At 46.8% G+C, this 24,675-nt stretch overlaps 1 protein-coding gene across 1 annotated transcript in view; it reads left to right on the top strand.

Moving 5' to 3' along the window:
- LOC135829618 (uncharacterized) overlaps positions 1-24,675 on the top strand; it is an 88,957-nt gene that overhangs the window by 40,219 nt on the left and 24,063 nt on the right. Inside the window, exons 11-15 of the mRNA XM_065342017.1 lie at positions 5,393-5,491; positions 8,891-8,989; positions 10,712-10,810; positions 12,739-12,837; positions 21,025-21,120. Of these exons, the coding sequence (XP_065198089.1) occupies positions 5,393-5,491; positions 8,891-8,989; positions 10,712-10,810; positions 12,739-12,837; positions 21,025-21,120 (492 nt within the window). The remainder of the gene's footprint in view (positions 1-5,392; positions 5,492-8,890; positions 8,990-10,711; positions 10,811-12,738; positions 12,838-21,024; positions 21,121-24,675) is intronic.

Raw genomic sequence — 24,675 nt, 5'->3', positions numbered from 1 at the left:
GTTTTGGTGCACTAGCTGCACAAACTGGTTTCGCGAGCAAAGAACAGAAGCACGGAAGCTAAGACTTCTGCATGCCTTCCTCCTCCTTTTATTTCTTGCGCCACTTTATATCAACATGTCGGAGACGACGTAAGTGACCTTCAATTCGGCTCCACCGACCAAAGGTCTCGGGTTCAATGCCACAAGCACGCACCTGGAAAAACAAACAGAAATGTAAAGCGCAGCTAGATCTAGCTATGGGGAAGTAGAATGGGTAAAAGTACCGGTAGGTGTTTAGAAAAATAAAAACAAGATACACACTTTCACATGCATGTCCATTGTCACACTGCACTTACTGAATTTCCTATCATTTCTCACCTCACCTATAGTTTATTACCTGTGCAAATTGTTCCTAGGTTTGTGCTATTTTTCTTACTATGCTTGTATTCTCGCTGTTTCACTCCAAGTGTATAAATTCTATTGTAGTTTCATCATTCTCTTTAGTCACGAATTCCATTGATAATTGTGACAAGAAAACGTTCTGGAATACATGATTCGTCCCCATGGTTGTGATATGAGTGCGCATTTAGTTATTCATTGCATTATTAAGATTATTGTCTCCACGTCGCCTTTTTAAGATAAAAAAAATTATCGGTGTTAGGACTGATGTACCATGTACATGTACACGTATGCAAAACACAGCTGAGCACTCTGAGCAAGGCCAGGTACGCAGATTAGCGGGTCGGGCAAGCGACGAGCTCGAAAAATTACAGGGAGTATGTTGCCCAGAACCATTTGCTGTCTCTCAGGTGTAGGTAGACCTTTGTCTTTAATGACTGAAAACGTGTTATGTGCGGGCGCTGCGACAGCAGCCTGTCAGGAAGAGAGTTCAGTGCGCCTATACAGCAGTACGGGAACGACCGCTTCACGACGGATGGAGCTGAGACAGGGAGCGTGTCTGACAGTTGATGGGCATGGCTAGTGGCATTATTGTGCTCGTTCCTGGTTCTGGAGTTGGCTGGAGAAACGTGATGCGGTGGCAATACATCAAGTAGCTGAGGAGGACCAGTGATGAAATGCAATTTGTACATGCACGAGAGAGCAGCAGCAGTCCGGCGGACAGCCAGACTGAGGAGAATTGCCCCAGGGCCAATGATGCGCAGTGCGCGGCGTTGAACATTATCCAGACGTTGGATGTGGCTGGCTGGTGCGCCCATCCACACAAGCGGGGCATACTCCATCAGGGCCTCACGAATGCCTTGTAGACAGTCGTTCGGCCAGCTGGCGTTAGAATGTGGGCCGCTCGTCGGAGAAAGCCGAGGCGCTGCTGGGCGCGGATGGTCACGGTCCTGAGGTGACTAGCGAAGGACAGTTTGGAGTCAAATCGAACACCAAGCAGGGATATGCTGGTTTCCTCCGGTACAGAGGTACCACCAAACTGGATTTGGGGTAGGTCTAGGTCAGTGCGTCGGAGGGTAGCAGTCAGTCATAGCCTGTGACTTGGTGGGCTCGAAAGACACTTTCCACCGGCAACCCCACTTATGCAGGCGGTTTGTAGATACCTGCAAGGTGTATGCAGCGTCCCGAGGGCACTGAGCTGAGGATACTAGACTGTATAGTGTGGTATCGACCGCGTAGGCCTCAAGCTTAGCATTGCCATCAAGAACATCGGCAGATTCATTCACGTGTATTAACCCTTTGAGGACGAAGGACGAATATATCCCTTTTTTAAGGTATAGCTGGATTCCTAAAGACGAGTATATCCGTTTTTGAGAAAATTGCGATATCGATATATTTTTAGGTGCTGGTAGTCGCTCATATGTTGCTCAGACGAGTACGATCTGATTCTTCGTCAAGGTGAGACATGTCGCAGTCGATCCGCGTCAGTCCCGTGGAGAACCGGCCACATTTGAGTATACTCAGAGAATGCGCCGATCGAGAAATTATTTGGAATTTGAAACTAGCTTGTTACTTTGTTGAGAGTGCCGATGGCACGTAACCTGTCAAGTGTCTCCTTGTCTGAGGCCCTCAGCATTATCTTTATGAGCAGCGATAGTGAGGATGAACAGTGTGATCCTTTTACTTTTCTGAGGATGTCACTGATATCAATGTCTCTTTAGAATCAAACTTTAGGACACCATATCCATAGCAGACTCAGCGGAGGACGTTCAGGTTGGTTGTAACTCTGAGTTTCATGCCGCTAGGCAATCATCAGACAACTGATGATTGCCTAGCGGCATGAAACTCAGAGTTACAACCAACCTGAACGTCCTCCACTGAGTCTGGTATGTACTAAGCTCTGTCTCTGACATTGAGCACTCTCTGCAGCTCGGGGATCAACGGATTCGGACACCATATCCAATATTTTTTAAACTCGATTTTTGAGAAAATCGCAACATACACCTATTTTGAATTGACCATTCTGACCTCTATAATGAATATATGATGTAGAAACTTAGGTTTTTGTTGCCTACTGATGTCTATGTCTCTTTAGAACCAAATTTTATGACACTAGATCAATTTTTGAAAATATCGCTTTTTCGCCTGAAAATGGTAGGAATCCAGGTGGTTTTGGGTAGTCCTCAAAGGGTTAAAAACAGCGTAGGGCCCAAGATACTGCCCTGGGGCACCCCTGCAGAGATTGGGTAGAGAGAAGAAATCTGCCCACCAACTAAGCACTGGAGTGAACTGGCGTCAAGATAAGACGATAGCCAGCTATGGAGTTTTTTCTTGCCTGTGCTTCCAGCTTGGCGACACTCCGTTGCACGATGCCGCCAGGTTATGTAGAATCGAGATGTGTAAAGCGCTGCTCGCTGCAGGGGCCGACTGTGAAATGAAGAATGAGGTATAGCACAGTGACATCGAGTGTCCTGAACCAGGATGATCCTGTTCTGTGTTTGCACTGCACAAATAACGTACAAACAATCATGTGTTCCCTGACCTTTACCCGAATGGAATCCTGTCATAACCGGAAAATTCTCATCTACTGCCTCCTCACCCCATCAATGTGTGCAGGTCTTTGGCCCAGGGTGTTGTGTCTGTTGTTCTCAAAATCGGTCACGCTCCCATTGCTGGGTATATTTTTGAGAGACGCCATCATGCCAGAATCTTTCACTTGAGCAAGGTCCATGCGGGACAATATTCTGTTCCATCTATTACACGTATGAGGGGCTAGTATCTCGAGGGAGAAAAGCTCGGAACGATTTCGGGAGGAATATACAGGTGAACTTCAGGAGCATGAGCTGGAAACAGAAAAGTATTTCGAGCTGAATGTATATTGTATCTTACATTGCTGGAGGCTAGGGCAGCGCAGGCTCCATCCTCGTGGATAGTAGGCTGTGCATACAGGACCTCGATCATTCCAGATGTGAATACAGGATTTCCTGAACCCTCACGTCGGGTTTAGGTGCACTAGCTACACAAACTGGTTTCGCGATCAGAGAACAGAAGCACGGAAGCTAAGACTTCTGCATGCCTTCCTCCGTTTTTGTTTCTTGCATCACTCTACATCGACATGTCGGAGACGCCGTAAGTGCCCTTCAGTTTGCAGAGTGCATGCTAAACTCCGCTTGGTTTGGCCCTCGGCGGATTCAGTTGATGGCACCTTTCTCCAGATCATTAGACAGTAACACCGTATGAGGTATGTACTGTGGCCATAGAGGAAGTGGAGGAGCTGAAGTTGCTCGGAGTGCTCTTTGATCGGAGCCTCTCCTTTCGCTCCCACATTCGACAGGTTGCAGTCCATGGTCACCAACGTCTTGGCTTCATGAGGAAGGCCCTGCCCATTCTCGACAGCAAGGCCAAGTATGCAGTGTATCGCGGCTTCGTCCGCCCAGTACTTGAGTACTGCCCGCTTTCATGGTTGGGTGCGTCCCAGTCTACCCTGAACCAGCTGGACCGGGTACAGCACCGAGCCCTAAAGCTCATCAGCCCAGGGTCATACCTCCCAAGCCTTACTGTTCGGCGTCAAGTCGCAGCACTCACATCCCTGTACAAGCTGCATTGGATCGACGGTCCCCCAATCCTGACCACCATGACACCACCGAGGGCAGTTGCAAACCAGCACCGGCGCTCCACTCACCACCAGCAAAAGAACCAGCACCAGCACCAACTAGCACCGACACTGCCCGCCGGAGCCCGTAATAGTGCTCTCCGATCATTCCCCCATGCCACGATCCAAGACTGGAATCGTCTCCCATCTGCCCTGCTACGCAACCTTCCCACGCAGAAGGGAATGCACGCATTCAAGGAAGGCGCCTACAAGTCGCTCCGCAGCCGAGACTGGCGTTCAGCCACAGATGCCCTCTGAACACTCCCTGAACACCCTTTCTGCTTGCACCCTGGCTCCCCCCTTTTTTATTTTTTTTTATTTTTTATTATTTTATTTATTTTTTATTTTTATTTTTTATTTTTTATTTTCTTCCTCTATCACATGTATCATCTTTTCGTTTTTCCTTCCTCTATATAAATGTACCCCCCCCCCCCTCCCCTCCCCCTGTGCCTACTCCTCCCCAGTTTTTGGTGCTCTGAAGTGTCGCTGAAGCCGAGACCTCAGGTCGGCGGAGATGCTCCAGTTTTCACCACCACAGTTGCGTCTGCAACCACCTCTACCATGCAGTATTCTGTTCTCGAGGTTCGTGGTTTCTCGTAAAAAAAAAAAAAACTACGAATATGCAGCTGCGTCAATAGGCTGGGTTTCACTGAACCTGCATTACGAGTACGATATTAAATTACACATGGAGGATAAAAGGCAAAAACATCCATTTTGAAAATGGCAAAAGCACAAACTCCAAAATTGCCGCTGAATCACCCGGGAGGGATCTTAAGGCAGCGACGTACAATTCTCTTTACCGAAATGCGACTTAAAGCGCAAAACTGGTACCATGGATCAGTTCCGATCACATCACTGCACTTGCATATGTGTACGTCTAGCCGCATTCATACCGCATCATGGGCGTTGATCCAATTTGTACAATGACACAATGATCCGACAATATTAAATACACTCATAACTTATTTATTCGGCCACTGCCTGTAACTTTGAAATGTCCGTATCCCCGAATCACATACATTTTGACAGGAAATGGCCATAACTATGGCATATGTGGCCACTATTTCCAGAAAAATAGCCAAAAGAGTAGTAACATTTCCACTGAAACTCGCCCAAAGTTTGCCCGGTAGCCTGAAATGCCCGTAACTTCGGGGTCTGGATAACCGAGGTATAAGTGTACATGTATGTCTGTACACTGATGGCAATCATGCAATGTAAATACCAGACAAGTAGTACCATATCCACCAACTGTTGAATTCCACTCTGAATTGTTTTGCTTTGATCTACAGTTGTGACTGTGTTCTACAATCAAACCCATTGAGAACTTTTCCCTGCACTCTTGTTTCTTGCGTGTGCATCCAGCGTGGCGACACTCCGTTGCACGATGCCGCCTGGAGAGGTAACCTCGAGGTGTGTCAAGCGCTGATCGCTGGAGGGGCCGACTGTAAAATCAAGAATGAGGTAAAGCACAGTAACATTGAGTGTTATCAACCAGGATAATCCTGTTCTGTGTTTGCACTGTACAATTAACGTACGATAAATCATGTGTTCCCTGACCTTCACCCGATCGAGTGGAATCCTGTCTTAACCGGAAATGTTCATATACGGCCTCCTCACGACTATAATGTGTGCAGGTCTTTTCCCCAGGGTGTTGTGTCTATTGTTCTCAAAATCGGTCAAGCTACCAAGGCTTGGTTTATTCTTGAGAGACGTCATCATACCAGAATCTTTCACCTGAGCGGGTCCAGACGGAACAATGATTTCTATGTTCCATCCATTACACGTATGAAGGGTTAGTATGTCGAAGTATTAAAACTCGGAACGACTTCGGGAGGAGTCTACAGGTGGACTTCAGGCGCATGAGCTGAAAACAGAAAAGTATTTCGAGCTACATGTATATTGTATCTTACATTGCTGCAGGCTAGTGCAGCGCAGGCTCCATCCTCGTGAATAGTAGGCTGTGCATACAGAACATCGAGCATTCCAGATGTGAATACAGGATTTCCATACAAGAACCCTCACGTAGGGTTTAGGTGCACTATCAAATTATACATGGATGATAAAAGGCAAAAAAATCCATTTTGAAAGTGTCAGAAGCACAAACTCCAAAATTGCCGCTGAATCACCCGGGTGGTATCAGATAAAGGCAGCGACGTACAATTCTCTTCACCCAAATGCGACTTAACCCTTTGCCGGCAAGTGCATTTTGTATATGAAATCCATAACATTGAGAAGGATGCCAATAACTCACAACGAGGGCACATTTTGTATGTGCAAGTTATGTTTTCTTGGAAGTCTGGTACTACTTCTTGACGATGTAAAAAATTATTTTCACATACCACACACATACGCTACTAAATTGGCACCTATACGTCTAAACACGGAAATTGTACACAATGCAAATCGTCAGATTCCGACATTGACATGAAACTGCCAAAACAAGTCGACTTCAGAGCGGAAATGAACGCCATAGCCATCACAGACTTCAGTGGCCGTGCCTCGCTCGCAATTGAGAGCAGCATCGCCCCAAAATCGCTGTCCGATGGCTCCGTAAGGTCGTGCGCAAGTCGCGCTGCGCTGCCGTCACTCAGGTACGTAGAAAGTCGATGGCCTAAAATTGCGTCTCTGGAAGACTGTCGACACTCTCCATGGCTTCCACACACCATAAGCACCATCAGATTCTTCCAGTTACATCACGACGACATCGTCTTCAGCGGCTGGAGCTCCCGATATTTGCGTGAGAATTTACTCCGCTCCGCAATTTGAAATTCGCTTGCATCGGCGGCTGGAACGAAGTATTTATCTAACTGTCGTGGGTCCCAGAGCAAAGGTCTGCTAGGTCCTCGTCGGAGAAGTCATCTGAGGAACTCACTGCGCAATAGGAAATGCACGTGACGACGTTTTGACGGAGGCAGATGGCATTGTTGGCGCGCGTGTATTTCCGTAAATTTTCGATCGCGCAGTTCTCAATGAAATCAAATGGGACACGCGTAGATCTCTTCAGCTACGGATAGGATCATACGTAGGCTGTGTGAGGGCCACGGGAAATCCCCGTGGGCTGATACTTCCTGTCATACCAGGCATGGTTTTAGTATTGTTAGGTACCTCCTCCCGTACCTTTTCTAGCTGGCCTGCATGCATTTGCGTACTCACCTTTTGTCTCCTTTTTTCCGTTGGCCTGGGTAGCTACTTGTGCGCCCATAATTGCCATAGCTAACCAGGCCCTTTATCTTGCCTAATTCATATTCAACATTGGCGCCCGATTATTGAGCGACCCACGACCCTGAGATTATCCTATGCCCAGCCGTCCTCAACCGCCATTCGTTTCGTCTATGTCAACCTCGTCTCGTCCATGTCAGTCTCGTCTCTCCTACGCCAACCTCGTCTCGTCTCTATCATCCTCGTCTCTCCTACGCCAACCTCGTCTCGTCTATGTCAACCTCGTGTTGTTCAAGCCATGCAGGTCAGCTACCTTTCTCTCTTTCTCTTTTTTGTATGCGTTCCTTCTTCGTCAAATTTATTTTCGTGAATTTTTTTTAGTGTGTGTGCGCGCGGGTGTCCTTCATTAACATTAGGGGTCCGATCATGGTGAGCCACGCTCTCTTATTTATGTCGTATATTAAAGTGTAACTAGGCTCTATTAACCGTGCAAAATACTAGTCATCAGAATACAATTCAAGTCCCTCGTCGAACTCCAATAGTTATTTTTTGTGCCATGTTTTGAAGCGGCGTTTGGGCCCGTTGTTATTGGCAATGTACACACTATAGTATGAGTAGTACAGGAACGTTGACGGTTGTAATGATCTGTAGTGCATTTTTTAGTACACACTTTTGTGAGGCCCGTGCGTTGTGTGTGCGTGTGTGTGTTTTTTCTCGTACAGTCATATTTTTTAAATCTTTTTCTCTCTCTTTTTTTTCTCTCCGCGAAGACGCGGGATTTTTTTTCATGGAGGGGGGGGGTATGTTAGGTACCTCCTCCCGTACCTTTTCTAGCTGGCCTGCATGCACTTGCATACTCACCTTTTGTCTCCTTTTGTTCCGTTGGCCTGGGTAGCTACTTGCGCGCCCATATTTGCCATAGCTACCCAGGCCCTTTATCTTGCCGTTCAGACTTGATCTCTTCCTCACTTGTCAATAATCACCATGTAGTCGTTTCGTTCGTCTTGGTCTCTTGTCTCGTCATCTCTAATAAATGTCGTTCCCACTAACTTGTTCCCGTTGTCCGTTGTCCTAATTCGTATTCAGCAGTATGCATGTCGAATGCGTCGTTTACGACGCATTCAAGTATGGGGCTGCCGGTAAAGGGTTAAAGCGCAAAACTGGTACCAGGGACCAGTTCCGATCACATCACTGCACTTGCATATGTGTACGTCTAGCCGCATTCGTGCCGCATCATGGGCGTTGATCCAATTTGTACAACGACACAATGATCCGACAATATGAAATACACTCATAACTTGTTTATCCGGACACTGCCCGTTACTTCGAAATGTCCATAACTCCTAATCACATACTTTTTGACGGGGAATGGCCATAGATAATATAGCATATGTCGTCACTATTTCCAGAAAAATTGCCAAAAGAGTAGTAACATTTCCACTTAAACTCAACCAAAGGGTGTCCGGTAGCCTGAAATTCCCGTAACTTTGGGGTCTGGATAACCGATGTATAAGTGTACATGTATGTCTGTACACTAATGGCAATCATGCAATGTAAATACCAGACAAGTAGTACCATATCAACCAACTGTTGAATTCCACTCTGAATTGTTTTGCTTTGATTTACAACTGTGACTATGATCCACAATCTAACTCATTGAGAACTTTTTCCTGTACTGTTGCTTGTTGCGTGTGCATCTAGCGTGGCGACACTCCGTTGCACGATGCCATCAGGAGAGATAACCTCGAGGTGTGTCAAGCGCTGATCGCTGGAGGGGCCGACTGTAACATCAAGAATGAGGTAAAGCGCAGTTACATTGATTGTTATGAACCAGGATAATCCTGTTCTGTGTTTAACCGGATATGTCCATTTACGGCCTCCTCATGACTATAATGTATGCAGGTCTTTGCCCCAGGGTATTGTGTCTTTTGTTCTCAAAATCGGTCAAGCTCCCATTGCTTGGTATATTCTTGAGAGACGCCATCATACCAGAATCATTCACCTGACGTGAGTGCCCTTAAATTTGCAGAGTGCATGCTAATCCGCTTGGTTTGGCCCTCGGCGGATTCAGTTGACGGCAGCTTTTTTCCCGATCATAAGACAGTAACATCGTATGAGGTATGTACTACAAATGTGCAGCCGCGTCAATAGGCTGGGTTTCACTGGACCTGCATTACGAGTACGATATCAAATTATACATGGAGGATAAAAGGCAAAAAAATCCATTTTGAAAGTGTCAGAAGCACAAACTCCAAAATTGCCGCTGAATCACCCGGGAGGGATCAGATTAAGGCAGCGATACAATTCTCTTCACTGAAATGCGACTTAAAGCGCAAAAGTGGTAGAGGGGACGGCTCGATACCGGGACGCTTTGACAGCCAAATTTGTATAGACCCAAACCGATCATCAGCGTTGATTTTTCACTCGAAATATGTTTGTGGAAGGAAACTGGCATGTTGAAGTTTGCTTTGGGGCCAGAGTCAATCCGACTGAGCCACTCCTTTGTGTTGACCCATTGCCTCCAAGTTGCCCAATTTCTCGCTTCAAAAAAAGTTCAAATCAGAGGTGGCTCCAAACCGGACACGTTTTAGAGTGCACGTCAAATTCACTCTGGGTCTGAAATTAAGTAATTGCTATTGCTCCACGACGGCCAGTACAGAGTAACAATAAGCCTTGTGTGTGCTTCCATTAGTTTTGATTGGTATGCGGTGCTTTATTGGCGAGAGGCGAGCCGCTGTTTACCTGCGACAAGAAGTTGATTTTTCGAAAGTCGTAAAACTCAAGTCGCAGTGCGAAGCAACACGTCAAAAACTCACCTGCTTGATATGGCGCTTCTGGTCATCGCAGAGCCATGAAATTTTGGCTCGGAGTATAACACATCGTAGTCTCACGGTGACATATGTTTTCTAATCAAAATACCAAGAGAGAAAGTGAATATTGAGTCTGTTCCGGTTTGCAACCTGTGTCCTATTTGAAACCGTCCCCTCTACCAGGGACCAGTTCCGATCACATCACTGCACTTGCATATGTGTACGTCCAGCCGCATTCGTACCGCATCATGGGCGTTGATCCAATTTGTACAACGACACAATGATCCGACAATATGAAATACACTCATAACTTGTTTATCCGGGCACTTCCCGTAACTTCGAAATGTCCATAACTCCTAATCACATACATTTTGACGGGGAATGGCCATAGATAATATGGCTTATGTCGTCACTATTTCCAGAAAAATTGCCAAAAGAGTAGTAACATTTCCACTGAAACTCAACCAAAGTGTGTCCGGTAGCCTGAAATGCCCGTAACTTTGGGGTCTGGATAACCGAGGTATAAGTGTACATGTATGTCTGTACACTAATGGCAATCATGCAATGTAAATACCAGACAAGTAGTACCATATCAACCAACTGTTGAATTCCACTCTGAATTGTTTTGCTTTTCTCTACATTTGTGACTGTGTTCTACAATCAAACTCATTGAGAACTTTTTCCTACTGTTGCTTGTTGCGTGTGCATCTAGCGTGGCGACACTCCGTTGCACGATGCCGTCAGGAGAGATAACCTCGAGGTGTGTCAAGCGCTGATCGCTGGAGGGGCTGACTGTAACATCAAGAATGAGGTAAAGCGCAGTTACATTGATTGTTATGAACCAGGATAATCCTGTTCTGTGTTTAACAGGATATGTTCATTTACGGCCTCCTCATGACTATAATGTATGCAGGTCTTTGCCCCAGGGTGTTGTGTCTTTTGTTCTCAAAATCGGTCAAGCTCCCATTGCTTGGTATATTCTTGAGAGACGCCATCATACCAGAATCTTTCACCTGACGTGAGTGCCCTTAAATTTGCAGAGTGCATGCTAATCCGCTTGGTTTGGCCCTCGGCGGATTCAGTTGACGGCAGCTTTTTTCCCGATCATAAGACAGTAACATCGTATGAGGTATGTACTACGAATGTGCAGCCACGTCAATAGGCTGGGTTTCACTGAACCTGCATTAGGAGTACGATATCAAATTATACATGGAGGATAAAAGGCAAAAAATCCTTTTTGAAAGTGTCAGAAGCACAAATTCCAAAATTGCCGCTGAATCACCTGGGAGGGATCAGATTAAGCGATACAATTCTCTTCACTGAAATGCGACTTAAAGGGGAAGTTAAGGCAAAAATTAAAATTTCACCAGTTGTAGTCTACGGGGTGCTGAGTCGAATGGTCTTGGTCCGAGAAAGCTAAGACGCTCCCTTCCTACTTGAATCCCAATCGAACTCGCGCACTTCCACCGAAACTGGGTGACTGCACCCTACTAGATGGGGATTTGTATGCAAAATGTCACTAAAAGGGCCATTTCGTTCTTATAAAAGCACGGATCACCGCGATTGGCCCATATGTTATAGTCTTTTGGTCGCTGAGTCGACTGGTTTTGGTCCGAAAAGGCTGCAATGCAGCGTTCGCCCCTAATTCCCAATCGAACATGGTAGAACAAGCGGTCACGTGCTCCTGCGTACACCAGTCACCTGGTCACCGTGCCTGCAGGGTACAACTCACAGCCTGTTTTGACCTTTTTTGGGTGCAGTCCTGTCACTCGAGTTGAACCTTGGTGTGAAAATTGTCGCCTGCTGGCGTGGTGACCAGGTGATTTTGGCACCCAGGAGCACGTGACCGCTTCTTCAACCATGTTCGATTGGGAATAAAGGAGGAACGCTGCATCGCAGCCTTTTCGGACCAAAACCAGTCGACTCAGCGTCCAAAAGACTACAACATATGGGCCAATGCCGGTCATCCGTGCTTTTATAAGAACGAAATGGCGCTTTTAGTGACATTTTGCATACAAATCCCCATCTCGTAGGGCGCAGTCACCCAGTTTCGGTGGAAGTGTGCGAGTTCGATTGGGATTCAAGTAGGAAGGGAGCGTCTCAGCTTTCTCGGACCAAGACCATTCGACTCAGCACCCCGAAGACTACAACTGGTGAAATTTTAATTTTTGCCTTAACTTCCCCTTTAAAGCGCAAAACTGGTACCAGGGACCAGTTCCGATCACATCACTGCACTTGCATATGTGTACGTCTAGCCGCATTCGTACCGCATCATGGGCGTTGATCCAATTTGTACAACGACACAATGATCCGACAATATGAAATACACTCATAACTTGTTTATCCGGGCACTGCCCGTTACTTCGAAATGTCCATAACTCCTAATCACATACTTTTTGACGGGGAATGGCCATAGATAATATAGCATATGTCGTCACTATTTCCAGAAAAATTGCCAAAAGAGTAGTAACATTTCCACTTAAACTCAACCAAAGGGTGTCCGGTAGCCTGAAATTCCCGTAACTTTGGGGTCTGGATAACCGAGGTATAAGTGTACATGTATGTCTGTACACTAATGGCAATCATGCAATGTAAATACCAGACAAGTAGTACCATATCCACCAACTGTTGAATTCCACTCTGAATTGTTTTGCTTTGATCTACAGTTGTGACTGTGTTCTACAATAAAACCCATTGAGAACTTTTTCCTCTACTGTTGTTTCTTGCGTGTGCATCCAGCATGGCGACACTCCGTTGCATGATGCCGCCAGTATAGGTAAACTCGATGTGTGTCAAGCGCTGCTCCCTGCAGGGGCGGATTGCAACATCAAGAATGAGGTAAAGCACAGTGACATTGAGTGTCATGAACCAGGATGATCATGTTCTGTTTTGCACTGTACAATTAACGTGCAAACAATCATCTGTTCTCAGATGGAGAGCCATGGTTTAATTTATACAAAAGAGAAAGACCAAGCTGATTGTTTAGTAACTGGTGGTGTTAGTGGACAGTAAAGCGTAACTTGTAGTTCCTTGGTCTTTCTCTTTTGTATAAATCATCTGTTCCTTGACCTTTATCCGAGTGGAATCCTGTCCTAACCCGAAAATTCTCATCTACTGCCTCCTCACCCCATCAATGTGTGCAAGTCTTTGGCCCAGTTTGTTGTGTCTATTGTTCTCAAAATCGGTCACGCTCCCATTGCTTGGTATAGTGTAGAGAGACGCCATCATGCCAGAATCTTTCACCTCAGCATGTCCCGACAGAACAATAATTATTATGTTCCATCTATTACACGTATGAGGGGCTAGTATGTCGAAGTACAAAAACTCGGAACGACTTCAGGAGGAGCATACAGGAGAACTTCTGGAGCATGAGCTGGAAACAGAAAGGTATTCCGAGCTACATGTATTTTGTATCTTATATTGCTGCAGGCTAGTGCAGCACAGACTCTATCCTCGTGGATAGTAGCAAGAGTGCATAAACAAGAGTATGCAACTGTGGTTATGGGTCAGTGCGCGGCTCTCTGGCTTTATTACGTAACTTACCTTCACCACGCTCTGAAAGTATGCACTCAAACCCAAACAGTGAGCAAGTACGGTTGTGAGTGTTGAAATCCGAACTAATAAAGTGCAAAGCTGTCACCCTGGACCAGTTCGGATTACATCGCTGCACTTGCATATGTGCACGTCTAGCCGCATTCCTACCACATCCTGGGCGTTGATCCAATTTGTATAACAACTCGAAGAGAATTGGTGAGCACACATGCTCATTCCCTGGGCACTGCAAATTGCCAAATTCACAACTCATTTCATTTTACAGAATCATTTTCAACATTTCATATGCATCCTGATGATGGTAATTTGCCGAAACGTTGAAAATGATTCTGTAAAATGTAATGAGTTCTGAAATTGCAGTGCCCAGGGAATGAGCATATGTGCTCACCCATTCTCTTCGAGTTATGAAGCTGCAGGATGCCTCACCGCTACTTCGTTTGTATAACAACACACTGATAAGAAAATATGACATACATAATTATATGTCTGTACACTAATGACAATCATGCAATGAAAATACTGTCTTGGACATGGAAATCCAGGAGAACGACCAGGACCGGCGCCCTCAGTGTACAGAACGTTACATGCAGCAGGGCATAGATTAACGGCCGGACATCGGACATTTTCCGGCCATTTTCGGCCACTGACCGGACGCTTTCAATTTCACCGGACATAGTGTCCGGTCAAAAAGGAAAAAAAGAGCAACGACCTTTCGACCTTTTTATGCAGAGTTGGGCTTTCTTCGGAGCTTCGTGCCAAATGTGACTTGCATATCGTACAACTAACACGTCTACACCGTAGCCTCAGGCGTAGACTTCACCAGATTTACTTGATCCGCCTGTAGCAACGCGGTTGCTACAGTCAATTCACACTTTCGACAGCAGAATGTTCGAAGTGTTCCGTGTGCATCAAGTTTGTAGACAGAGTCCGCAGTTGTAAAAACTTCAGCGAGGCTTTCATAAGGGGCCGTCCGTAAATATCGATGTTTTTTTAGAGACGATATTGGTGCTTCTCTCCCTTGACCCCCCTCCTTCCCCCCAGAAGACGCACATGTACATCTAGATAATGGAATCAATAATATTTTTGGATGCTCATGAAGTGCCAGGCCAGGATGTTGAGGGTCTGGTGTAGGCGTGAAAATCCCGCCGCACTCACGCAATAGCTGCATCGCCTAGGGAGAGCGAACCGGGTTGGCGCTGCAGTGCTCACAGCCATCGTGTACTGGTGTAGCCAAAGCGGCTACGCTCGGGCTTGAATTTTTTCAAATCCTTGTTCAGACAGTGAAGACTGGAAACTCTTGTGGAGTTCGTCCGTGTTTGTTCGCACTGCCTCTACGTCTTGAAAAAGGTCTCCTGCAGGCATCGTTCGGCCGATTTCCACAATCAATAGAGAGGTTGTGCATAACGAAAATTCGTAACTTAGACGTAGTCTGGGCACGAGTAACGAAAAAGGAAAGGAACTTTCGCGAGGCCGATCGCGAAACTTGAAGATCTTACGTTTTGAACTTTCGCTTCTTTCTCGCAAGCTTCTGTATACATGTACATGTAGCTGTGTTGATGCACGTGGTGTCAAGATTTTTTCGCCATGGCTGTATCCTGTGGAGCTGATGGATCTCTTTCCCGGTCTCTCAGCGATCCTCTGTCACCTGGACAGCGCTCGGCTAGTTCTGTCAGTTCTGTCAGATCTGGAAGTCCTGTCAGTGCTCGCTACGCCCTGTGACAAATTATTCTGCTGAATCCCCGCAGCAGAATTCTGCCACTTCGGCGTCTTCGTCTTCCCCTGCGACGTCTCAGCGAAGGACATTTGATCTCGCGATGGACCTGGCCCTTCTCAGGCAGCTTCGTTCTCACGACCAACCGTTTCGACGAGGGTCTCCAGCCATGGAGATCGTTGCCTGTGAGCTGGAAAACTTGAGCCCAACTCAGTTCGGTGGTGTGCCTACACGTGGGCCATGGGCCGGAGTACACACTTGATTCCAAAAAATTGTTCACCACGCGCGCAAACAACGGAAAAAGTACTCGAAAGGGTCACCATGGTCACACTACGTTTTTCGTTGAGCACAACAGATTTTCTTTACGAATTTTCGTCACTTCCAGATGGCTCAGATTCCGAAAGATCTTTACGAATTTTCGTTATGCACAACCTCTCTATGGACCGTATGCGTGTTAAAACAAAATGGCGTCACGATTTATTGAAAGTGGTATAGTTGGTGGAACGAGTGTTCAAACCCATTTGAACTTCATACTGTTCGTATTCTTTTTGACATGCTCTCTCTCCATCGTCCTTAGCTTTTGTTTGTTGAGAGCTGTTTTGGCTTTCTCCTATACCTCTGGGGGATGCCAAGTGATGGTTTTGAGAGGCTGGTGATGGCTGTGAGCGAGAGTTTGCCGATCGGCGTCGTCCTCGCTATAGCGATGAAAATACTAGTTACTGCGCACCTGGCAGATATCACAACACGTCGGAGCGTCCAGGAGCAAAGGAATCTTGGGTTTTCACTGGAATCTAGTTCCTCCAGCATCGTGTAGCCCACCGTCGGTGAATGGCGGTCCAGAAAGGTCGAAACTGGTCTTCTGCAGCATCTCGCAGTCCTGCGAGGCACACTGAATACGCCTGTCATGTATTCTACAAATAAAAATCACGAAGTTGTGGACATTACAGTGATGAGTCTATCCTGTATGCTGCAAAAGACGCAGGAAATGTGACTGGTGTCCGTACACTGGACGCCAATATCATCCCAGTCTTCTCCTGCAGGATCTGTTTGACATTGACATACCGGTATGCAGTGGGTCGACATTGGCCTGGTTTGGCAGCTATCTGCCTGGGTGGATGTAGCAGGTTTGCATTGGCGCGTCGTCCAGTCCGACATTTTCTTGTAACTGTGGAGTACCGGCAGGGTTTGAGAGGTTGCTCGTGCTGTGAACACATCTCTACTGCCTGTCTCGTCCTGGAAGTGCCGTCTCGCCGCTTCCTTGCTCTACAGTCACGCCGTTATTTCGCTTTGTTTCGTGGTGCAGCTCAAAACCTGCCCAAACAACTGTGAGCTCGCAACATGGTATGGACAAATTGCACCACTCATGCTGGTTAACTAAAACCGGGATAGTCGAGTAAGCGAGTTCACTCCCTGGGCCATGGCAAGATCTGTTCAGCGCGGGCTATTCCAACCTCCAAGTGCATAGTCACCGATCGATCCATGCGATGGTGGTTGAGCTACAAAGAGCCAAGTTCTACGAGTACTACTATTGGATGCTGTCTACATGCAGTCAACAAAATCAAAGTACCTCAGTATGCCCCAGAACAGGGCATGTGCATCTATAGCATGACACAACAGGGGTTCTGGCGGCACCTGTCAAACAAGCAGTAGCGACTAGTGCCAGCTACCTATTGGAGGCTAGCCGCTACAGTCTGTCACTGGAGATAATTATTATGTTCACTGTTTAGACTGAGCACAATCAATGATGCCCAATCAATCTGCCCAATGTGTGTTCTGTTCCACCTAATTATAACGTCCCATCGCATCAACCCTACTACACGCACACGACTTGTGTTATTATTGTTTATTTTGATTCGCACGATAAATAGAGCACAATAAACGTTAACTTGACCGAAGGTTAAAGGCGACTGCAGATAGAGGAACACATCGAGGTACAGGTACCGGCATCAATACAGTATCAGAGAGAAACAAACAAAAATGAGAGGTATGCAGAAAAAACTCTCGTAAGCCCAAGGGGAAGTGGTTGATGTGGCATGAATGCACTCTCCACGCTCGTCTACACTGTTCGTGGAAATGCACACATACATACAATAATATACATCATAGCAATAGCATGCACAGAACCGAACAATTTCATGTTCACAGATGCAAGCACAGACCTGAACATTAGTACCAAAAGCCGATACAGACAATATCCCCATACACACAGACGCACACACACACAATGTCCCATGTATGCGCCCGTGGCGAGAAAAGCACGCAAATCTAAAAATGCACTGGATGTGAACCCACAGATTTTCTCTAATAGCAAAGATAGCGGATCAGATTCTGAATGAAACACACACACAATACAATCATTGAATGCCCATCCACAGATGATGGCAGGTCCTGAAAGGACAGGCAGTGTTCCAGTGATGGGGAACAGAACTTCGAGTGGCGAGTGAGGTATACACACACACACGTGCGTGCGCGGGCACACACCAAAGTATGAAGAAATAGAATCGACATCGTAGTATTCATTGGTTTGGGAATGGAAAGGAAAATAAAACATTGCTGTAGGTTATTGTTGTAAGGACACTGGGAGCACAACAGAAAGGTAAGCAACTTGCTTTGAAGCAAAGAAAGTTATTATTCCACGGATCTCAGAAGGAAGGAACGTTCCAGAATGCTGCACTGGCAACAGGCGGCCTGCATGTGCGCGGCCCATGCAGTCGGTCCAGCTGCCGGCCTTGCAGTGCTGAAAAGAATGTGCAGTACAGCATGTCACATAGTATCGCAGCCTGGACAAATAGGCGCTGGGAAGTCCTAGTTATGTGCTCACCTACACCACGATGCACCAATCTTCTGAGCTGCTTTGGCAACAACTTTGTCCACTTGAAACTCCCATGGGCTGAGCCAGTTGTTGAGGGCTGCATCAAGGTGGACGGCAATGACCGCTGATGGCAAGGCAATCCATGACACACAGTCACTAGGGCATCGTCAACATGGCGCTGAGGCTGGATCGATAAGATCAACCTTAAGGCTGCCGCGGGGTTGACAACGAGGCCGCTGTCTCGAAGCTAGTCAGTCAGCCTGGTCACCGCCATTGACGAACCAGTCGCCACCGCCAGCAGTGGCGGTAGGTTGTGACAAGTGTGGTGCAATATTGTCAGCAAATTCAGTACTCAGGATAAGATGAGTGACAAAGGGAACGTTGTGTTTGATAATATTGAAGTGAACAGGGATGATCACAAACCCTGCGCGTACTCCACTGTGAGTTACAAGAATATTCCGGACTGGACGACGAGCAAACACCAACCTGCTACATCCAACCAGGCAGATACTATTACGATAGCTGCCAAACCAGGTCAATGCTGACCTACTGCATAATGTCAATGTCAAACAGATCCTGCAGGAGAAGACTGGGGTGTTGGCGTCCAGTCACTGAGTGTACAGACACCAGTCACATTTCCTGCGTCTTTTGCAGCATACAGGATAGACTCATCACTGTAAAGTCCACAACTTCGTGATTTTTATTTGTAGAATACATGACAGGCGTATTCAGTGTGCCTCGCAGGACTGCGAGATGCTGCAGAAGACCAGGTTCGACCTTTCTGGACCGCCATTCACCGACGGTGGGCTACACGATGCTGGAGGAACTAGATTCCAGTGAAAACCCAAGATTCCTTTGCTCCTGGACGCTCCGACGTGTTGTGATATCTGCCAGGTGCGCAGTAACTAGTATTTTCATCGCTATAGCGAGGACGACGCCGATCGGCAAACTCTCGCTCACAGCCATCACCAGCCTCTCAAAACCATCACTTGGCATCCCCCAGAGGTATAGGAGAAAGCCAAAACAGCTCTCAACAAACAAAAGCTAAGGACGATGGAAAGAGAGCATGTCAAAAAGAATACGAACAGTATGAAGTTCAAATGGTTTTGAACACTCGTACCACCAACTATACCACTTTCAATAAATCGTGACGCCATTTTGTTTTAACATGAATATCGCGGATTAGCTCATTCTTTTGCTCTTGAAATTCGCCATGGGCGTACAGCTTCCAATTTTTGATTTTGTTCTGTATTGTGTCGCGAGTTTTAGCTCCGCGAACGGAAGCTGGTTTCACATTTCTTGTATAGCCTAGCCATTTAGACGTCCGCGTGCAGGGATCGGCGAAACTTCAGATATTTACATCGATTTTTTCTGATGCTCGAAAAGACGCACATGGCTCAAACCCCCTCCCCCCCCCCCCCCCCCCCAGACGCACCAATATCGTCTCTAAAAAAACATCGATATTTACGGACGGCCCCTAACCGGATCCAAGAACCTGAGAATATCAGCGTTCAAGGATCATGCTGGAACGGAGATGCATAAACGAGCAATGAATCTTTTCCGTAGGCAAGAGTGTCCTGCTCGAAATGCCCTCGAATTCGCTCCAATTGCGAAGGCACTGTGCAAGATGGACGATGGTGCTGCCGCTATTGCACGACGCAAATTCGAACTGACTTACCTTCTCTGCAAGGAGCATATCGCGTTCGCAAAATTCTTGACTGCAACGCTTTCTTGTACATACATTTGTCGTCAGTAAAAAAAAAGTTCAGTTTCTAATACAAATAATAGTGTTGAAACGATCTCACCGGATACTCGTTAGCTCGCTCGCCAGAAACTCGGCTCGTTTGTGCAGCCAGCTCGTTTGCACTAACGAACACCGTACACCGTACTCCGTACACATGGCAGTACATGTCGACCGGGACGGGGAGTAGTAAAATATTTTACGACTCCCTGGTCGATCGAGAGTCCAGTCCCGCGCAAAGTGAAAATCACTCGCAGTTACAGGTGACTGTATGCCTGCACGACACTTGAGTTGTTTCAGTTGTCGTTGCAGCTTTGGTGGACTCTACTGATGTCTTGTTCCGCATCTGCTGACCTGTCGCAGGATATGCTTCGGTCACCTCTCCATTCGAGTGAAAGTTACGCTCAGTCGTTTGGAAGTTTTCTCCCTCGATGCAGCGAAGACCAGGGCTACTTGCAATCTTTGCGAAACGGTCTGTTCTTACAAAAGCTAATCGACGACGGCGCTGAAAAGACATCTTGACACCAAACAGCAGTCCGAAGTGAAGCAGCAGCAACCCCAAATGCTGCCGGCGGTGAACCAGCTGAAAAAAATCGAACTCAGAAAAAAATATTCAAAAAAATAATCATATTTGCCACATCAATGAAACTCGTTATAGCTCGCTCGATAGCTTGCTCGTTAGTGGAACTGATCGCTCGTTTGTTATAGATACGCTCGTTTCAACACTAACAAATAAATTGGCGAATTGTACATAGTAATGTGCGAAATACGTCCACATAATGAGTCATTGTGAATATACTTCAGTACTACTAAAAAAAAGAAGAAACACCCTGAAAATGTGTTGTGGAAAATGTCCGGTCATGTCCGGACAGATTTCAAAACGGAAGGACATTTGTCCGAGCTAAATGAAATCCTTAAGCTATGCCCTGTGCAGTGCACATGTTGATCCGATATGACCAGCGCACTGCTTGTGTGTACCGTAGACTACGCATACCGAGCCAAGGCTACGTGGACAGTGCCCAGGGGCCGCTAGACGTGCGACCGGATTTCCATGTCGACGGCAGTACCAGACAAGTAGAACAATATGAACAAACTGTTGAATTCCACTCTGCATTGTTTTGCTTTGATTTACAATTGTGACTGTGATCTATACTCAGACTTCTCAAGAACTTTTTTTCCTGTACTGTTGTTTCTTGCATATGCTTCCAGCGTGGCGACACTCCGTTGCACAAAGCCGTCTGGGGTGGAATCGAGGTGTGTCAAGCACTGCTCGCTGCAGGGTCGGACTGTAACATCAGGAATAAGGTAAAGAACAGTATTTAGAGTGTCATGAACCATGCTGATCCTGTTCTGTTTTTACACTCTAAAATTAACATAGTACAATAGATCATGGGTTCCCCTGAACTTTTAGTTTACGCAAGTGGAATCCTGTCATAACCGGAAAATTGTTCATCTACCGCCTCCTCACAGCTGTAGTGTTTGCAGATCTTTGCCCCAGGGTGTTGTGTCTCTTTTCCTTAAAATCGGCCACATCGCCTATTGGTGTCGGTGTCCCAACGCATCCCAACACTCAACAGAATACTATCAGTTATAGTTACATTACATTATATTACTGAAACGGAAAGGTGCTTGGAAGTTTCCCGCCAGCTTTGTTATGTACACTTCCGTACACATATCCTGCTTCTGTGTGTGCACTAAGTTACATCTACTGAGCTTGGTATACACACTCTTTCGGCACAGGTCGTCTTGTTTGCAAATTGTTTAGAGATACTAGGCTTTTCCTATGGTACTTTGCATGTAAATACCGAAAACTAGGCCCAATGACAAGACCTGAAACTCCAGGTCTCTGGCCACTGTGGTCCTTGATATTTTGGAAATGGTGGCCAAGACTATTAACCACGGGGTAACAGATTTGATACATTCTCCAAAAGAAGGAACGCAGCACAGTAAGGGATGCAATCTTGCTCAAACTGCGTAAAATACTCAAAATTCATGCAATTGCAGCTGAAAGTATTCAGGTCGTGAAGTCCAAATTTGAATTTGCAATTTGTATTTGCTCGCAGTGGACATAGTTTGATGCGCTGCCCATTATATCAAGCGAATGGCCGAGGGCCCTCTTGATTGGTGTGAGTTGCCAGTATGATGCAAGCCAGATATGGATTGATCGAAGAAGGATAGATTTGCCATCACTGTGGATAAGAGTCCTACTGTAGCTCAGTTGGTTAGAGCATTGCTCGCGAATAGCAAGGTCCCTGGTTCGAGTCCCGGTGGTGTGACTGATGATTTTTCTTTTTTTCATGTCTAGCTTGCAAGTGTTGAGTTTCGGAGAGAAAAGAGCAGTACGTGGCATGTGGCCTCTAATTTCCTAACACTTTGAAATTCTCCGTGAAGTCCAAATTTGAAATTGCAATTTGTATTTGCTTGCAGTGGACATAGTTTGATGCGCTCCCCATTATATCAAGCGAATGGCCGAGGGCCCTCTTGATTGGTGTGAGTTGCCAGTATGATGCAAGCCAGATATGGATTGATCGAAGAAGGATAGATTTACCATCACTGTGGATAAGAGTCATACTGTAGCTCAGTTGGTTAGAGCATTGCTCGCGAATAGCAAGGTGCCTGGTTCGAGTCCCGGTGGTGTGACTGATGATTTTTTCTTTCTTTCATATCTGGCTTGCAAGTGTTGAGTTTCGGTGAGAAAGAGCAGTACGTGGCATGTGGCCTCTAATTTCCTTAAACTTTGAAATTCTCCGTGCAGTCCAAATTTGAAATTGCAGGTCGTGACCTGAACACAATTTATATACACTGAATGGAAGTTAGTTAGTTAACCCATTTAGTGCCAAGAACGAGATAACTCGTCCTGAAACAACCACCCAGGATGGCCAAGGATGAGGTAACTCGTCACGCACACGGAGCATATGGAAACAAACATAGATCACGGTACAAATAGCTGTAACCTTGGGCTCCCTACTTCAAATTCAACAAATGACGGCTCATTGGAAAGCTATTGAATGCAGCTTTCCAATGCTGTATCATTCGATATAAAATAAAAAATAAAATAAAAATTTCACGGTTCGCGTGAGACTCGGCTGGAAGCCGAGTTTTCCGCATCCGCCGTGGGAACGCCACCACCCTCTAGGATCAAAGGCGCAGATGCAGCGCCTAAACGGTGGGAGGTGAGTAGATCAGACCCACCACCAAGTGGTCAAAGACCGAAATCCCATTAGCTGCATCCATGTTACCCTCGTGCCAGGCCACGAGTTCCCAATTAACTGTGGGTCGCAGCACGGCTGGAAAAATTCCTTCCGCTTCCAAGCAGGACTTGAACCTGGTACCCTCTGTTTCTCAATCATGGTCTTAGACCATCCCACTATGCCTGCCTCATTCGATATAGCGGGAGTAAAATACGCAAGCGCCGAAGCTCAAAGTTCGGGAAACGAGTGAATGTCAAATTTCAAGCGTGTGACTGTGATGCACTTCATGCTAGCTGTAAAGTTGACGAGGTGTTTGATCACGGGAGATTTCCCCAGTGCACAGCTCATGCGTGACATACACCAACATGAGCGCTAAAAAACCTGATTCTGCTGGTGTTTGAATCATTGCTGTACGTTGAGTGTGACTGCAAATCAAAAGAACTTGTCTCTGAGTGTAGAATAGCACTACCAGGGCACGTTGGAGCGGCTTTTGACACTAATAGACCAATCCCGAAAAGATTGTCTGGGTTCGTGAAAGGGGGCACGCGTGCAAGCCAGCACGTGTGAAGTGCATCGTTTTGTATTCAGTTTGTGTGTGTCAGCTCATGGCGGAGGAGAGAGAGACTTTTGCTCGCCGAGCTGAAGCTAAAGGATTTGATGGAGTCCTGCCAGCAGCTAGTCAAAGGACCTTCGGTACCTTAGGCAGACCCTGACGGAGTTTGGAGGCCAGATAGCTCTCGGTGAGGAGAGAAACATTCGCGTGGCGATCGACTCTCCGTAAAAAATGCAAGCTACATAGCGCCGACATACTGCAACAGCTACGATTTCAGCTAACTTCTCGATCTGCTGCTTCACAAAGTTCAACTATTTACAAGTCCTGACTGTTGTAGTCTGAAGCTGGAGTCTCATCGCCCACCTACAGGTAGCTTTTGGAGCTGATGGATTTCCCGACTTGGACTCCTTCGGCAAACTCTCGCAACATTACTACAGACATGGTACCTCCCCCAGCAAGAGTTAACGCTGCACCCCGGACGCGCCGGCAACGCCAGTCCCTCGGTGGCCACTCTTTCCAACTCGCAACTCCTCTGCCAGCCTCCAGTCCAGAGTTCATCCGCCGCTCCTTCCCATACTTTGTCCTGGAGAGCTGGAACACACTGCCTGCTCCAATCCTCGCCGAACGCCCAACTCTCAAGAAATTGCCGACATTCAAGACCAAGGCCTACCATCACCTCCGCCAGACCAATTGGCTATGGGCCACTGAAGTCCACCAGCACTGAGAATAACCGGTTGTCTCTATTATTATCATTTTCTGTCTCTCTCTCTGTCTCTCTCTCTCTCTCTCCCTCTCCCTCTCCCTCTCCCTCTCAGTCTCCCTCTCCCTCTCCCTCTTTCTCTCCCTCTCCCTCTCCCTCTCCCTCTCCCTCTCCCTCTCCCTCTCCCTCTCCCTCTCCCTCTCCCTCTCCCTCTCCCTCTCCCTCTCCCTCTCCCTCTCCCTCTCCCTCTCCCTCTCCCTCTCCCTCTCCCTCTCCCTCTCTCTCTCTCTCTCTCTCTCTCTCTCTCTCTCTCTCTCTCTCTCTCTCTCTCTCTCTCTCTCTCCCTGTCTCTCTGTCTCTCTCTCTCTCTCTCTCTCTCTCTCTCTCTCTCTCTCTCTCTCTCTCACTCTTCCTCT

The sequence above is a fragment of the Sycon ciliatum genome, chromosome 13 (genome assembly GCF_964019385.1).
Source record: "Sycon ciliatum chromosome 13, ocSycCili1.1, whole genome shotgun sequence".
NCBI lineage: Eukaryota > Metazoa > Porifera > Calcarea > Leucosolenida > Sycettidae > Sycon > Sycon ciliatum.
This window is presented reverse-complemented; position numbering and strand designations above follow the sequence as displayed.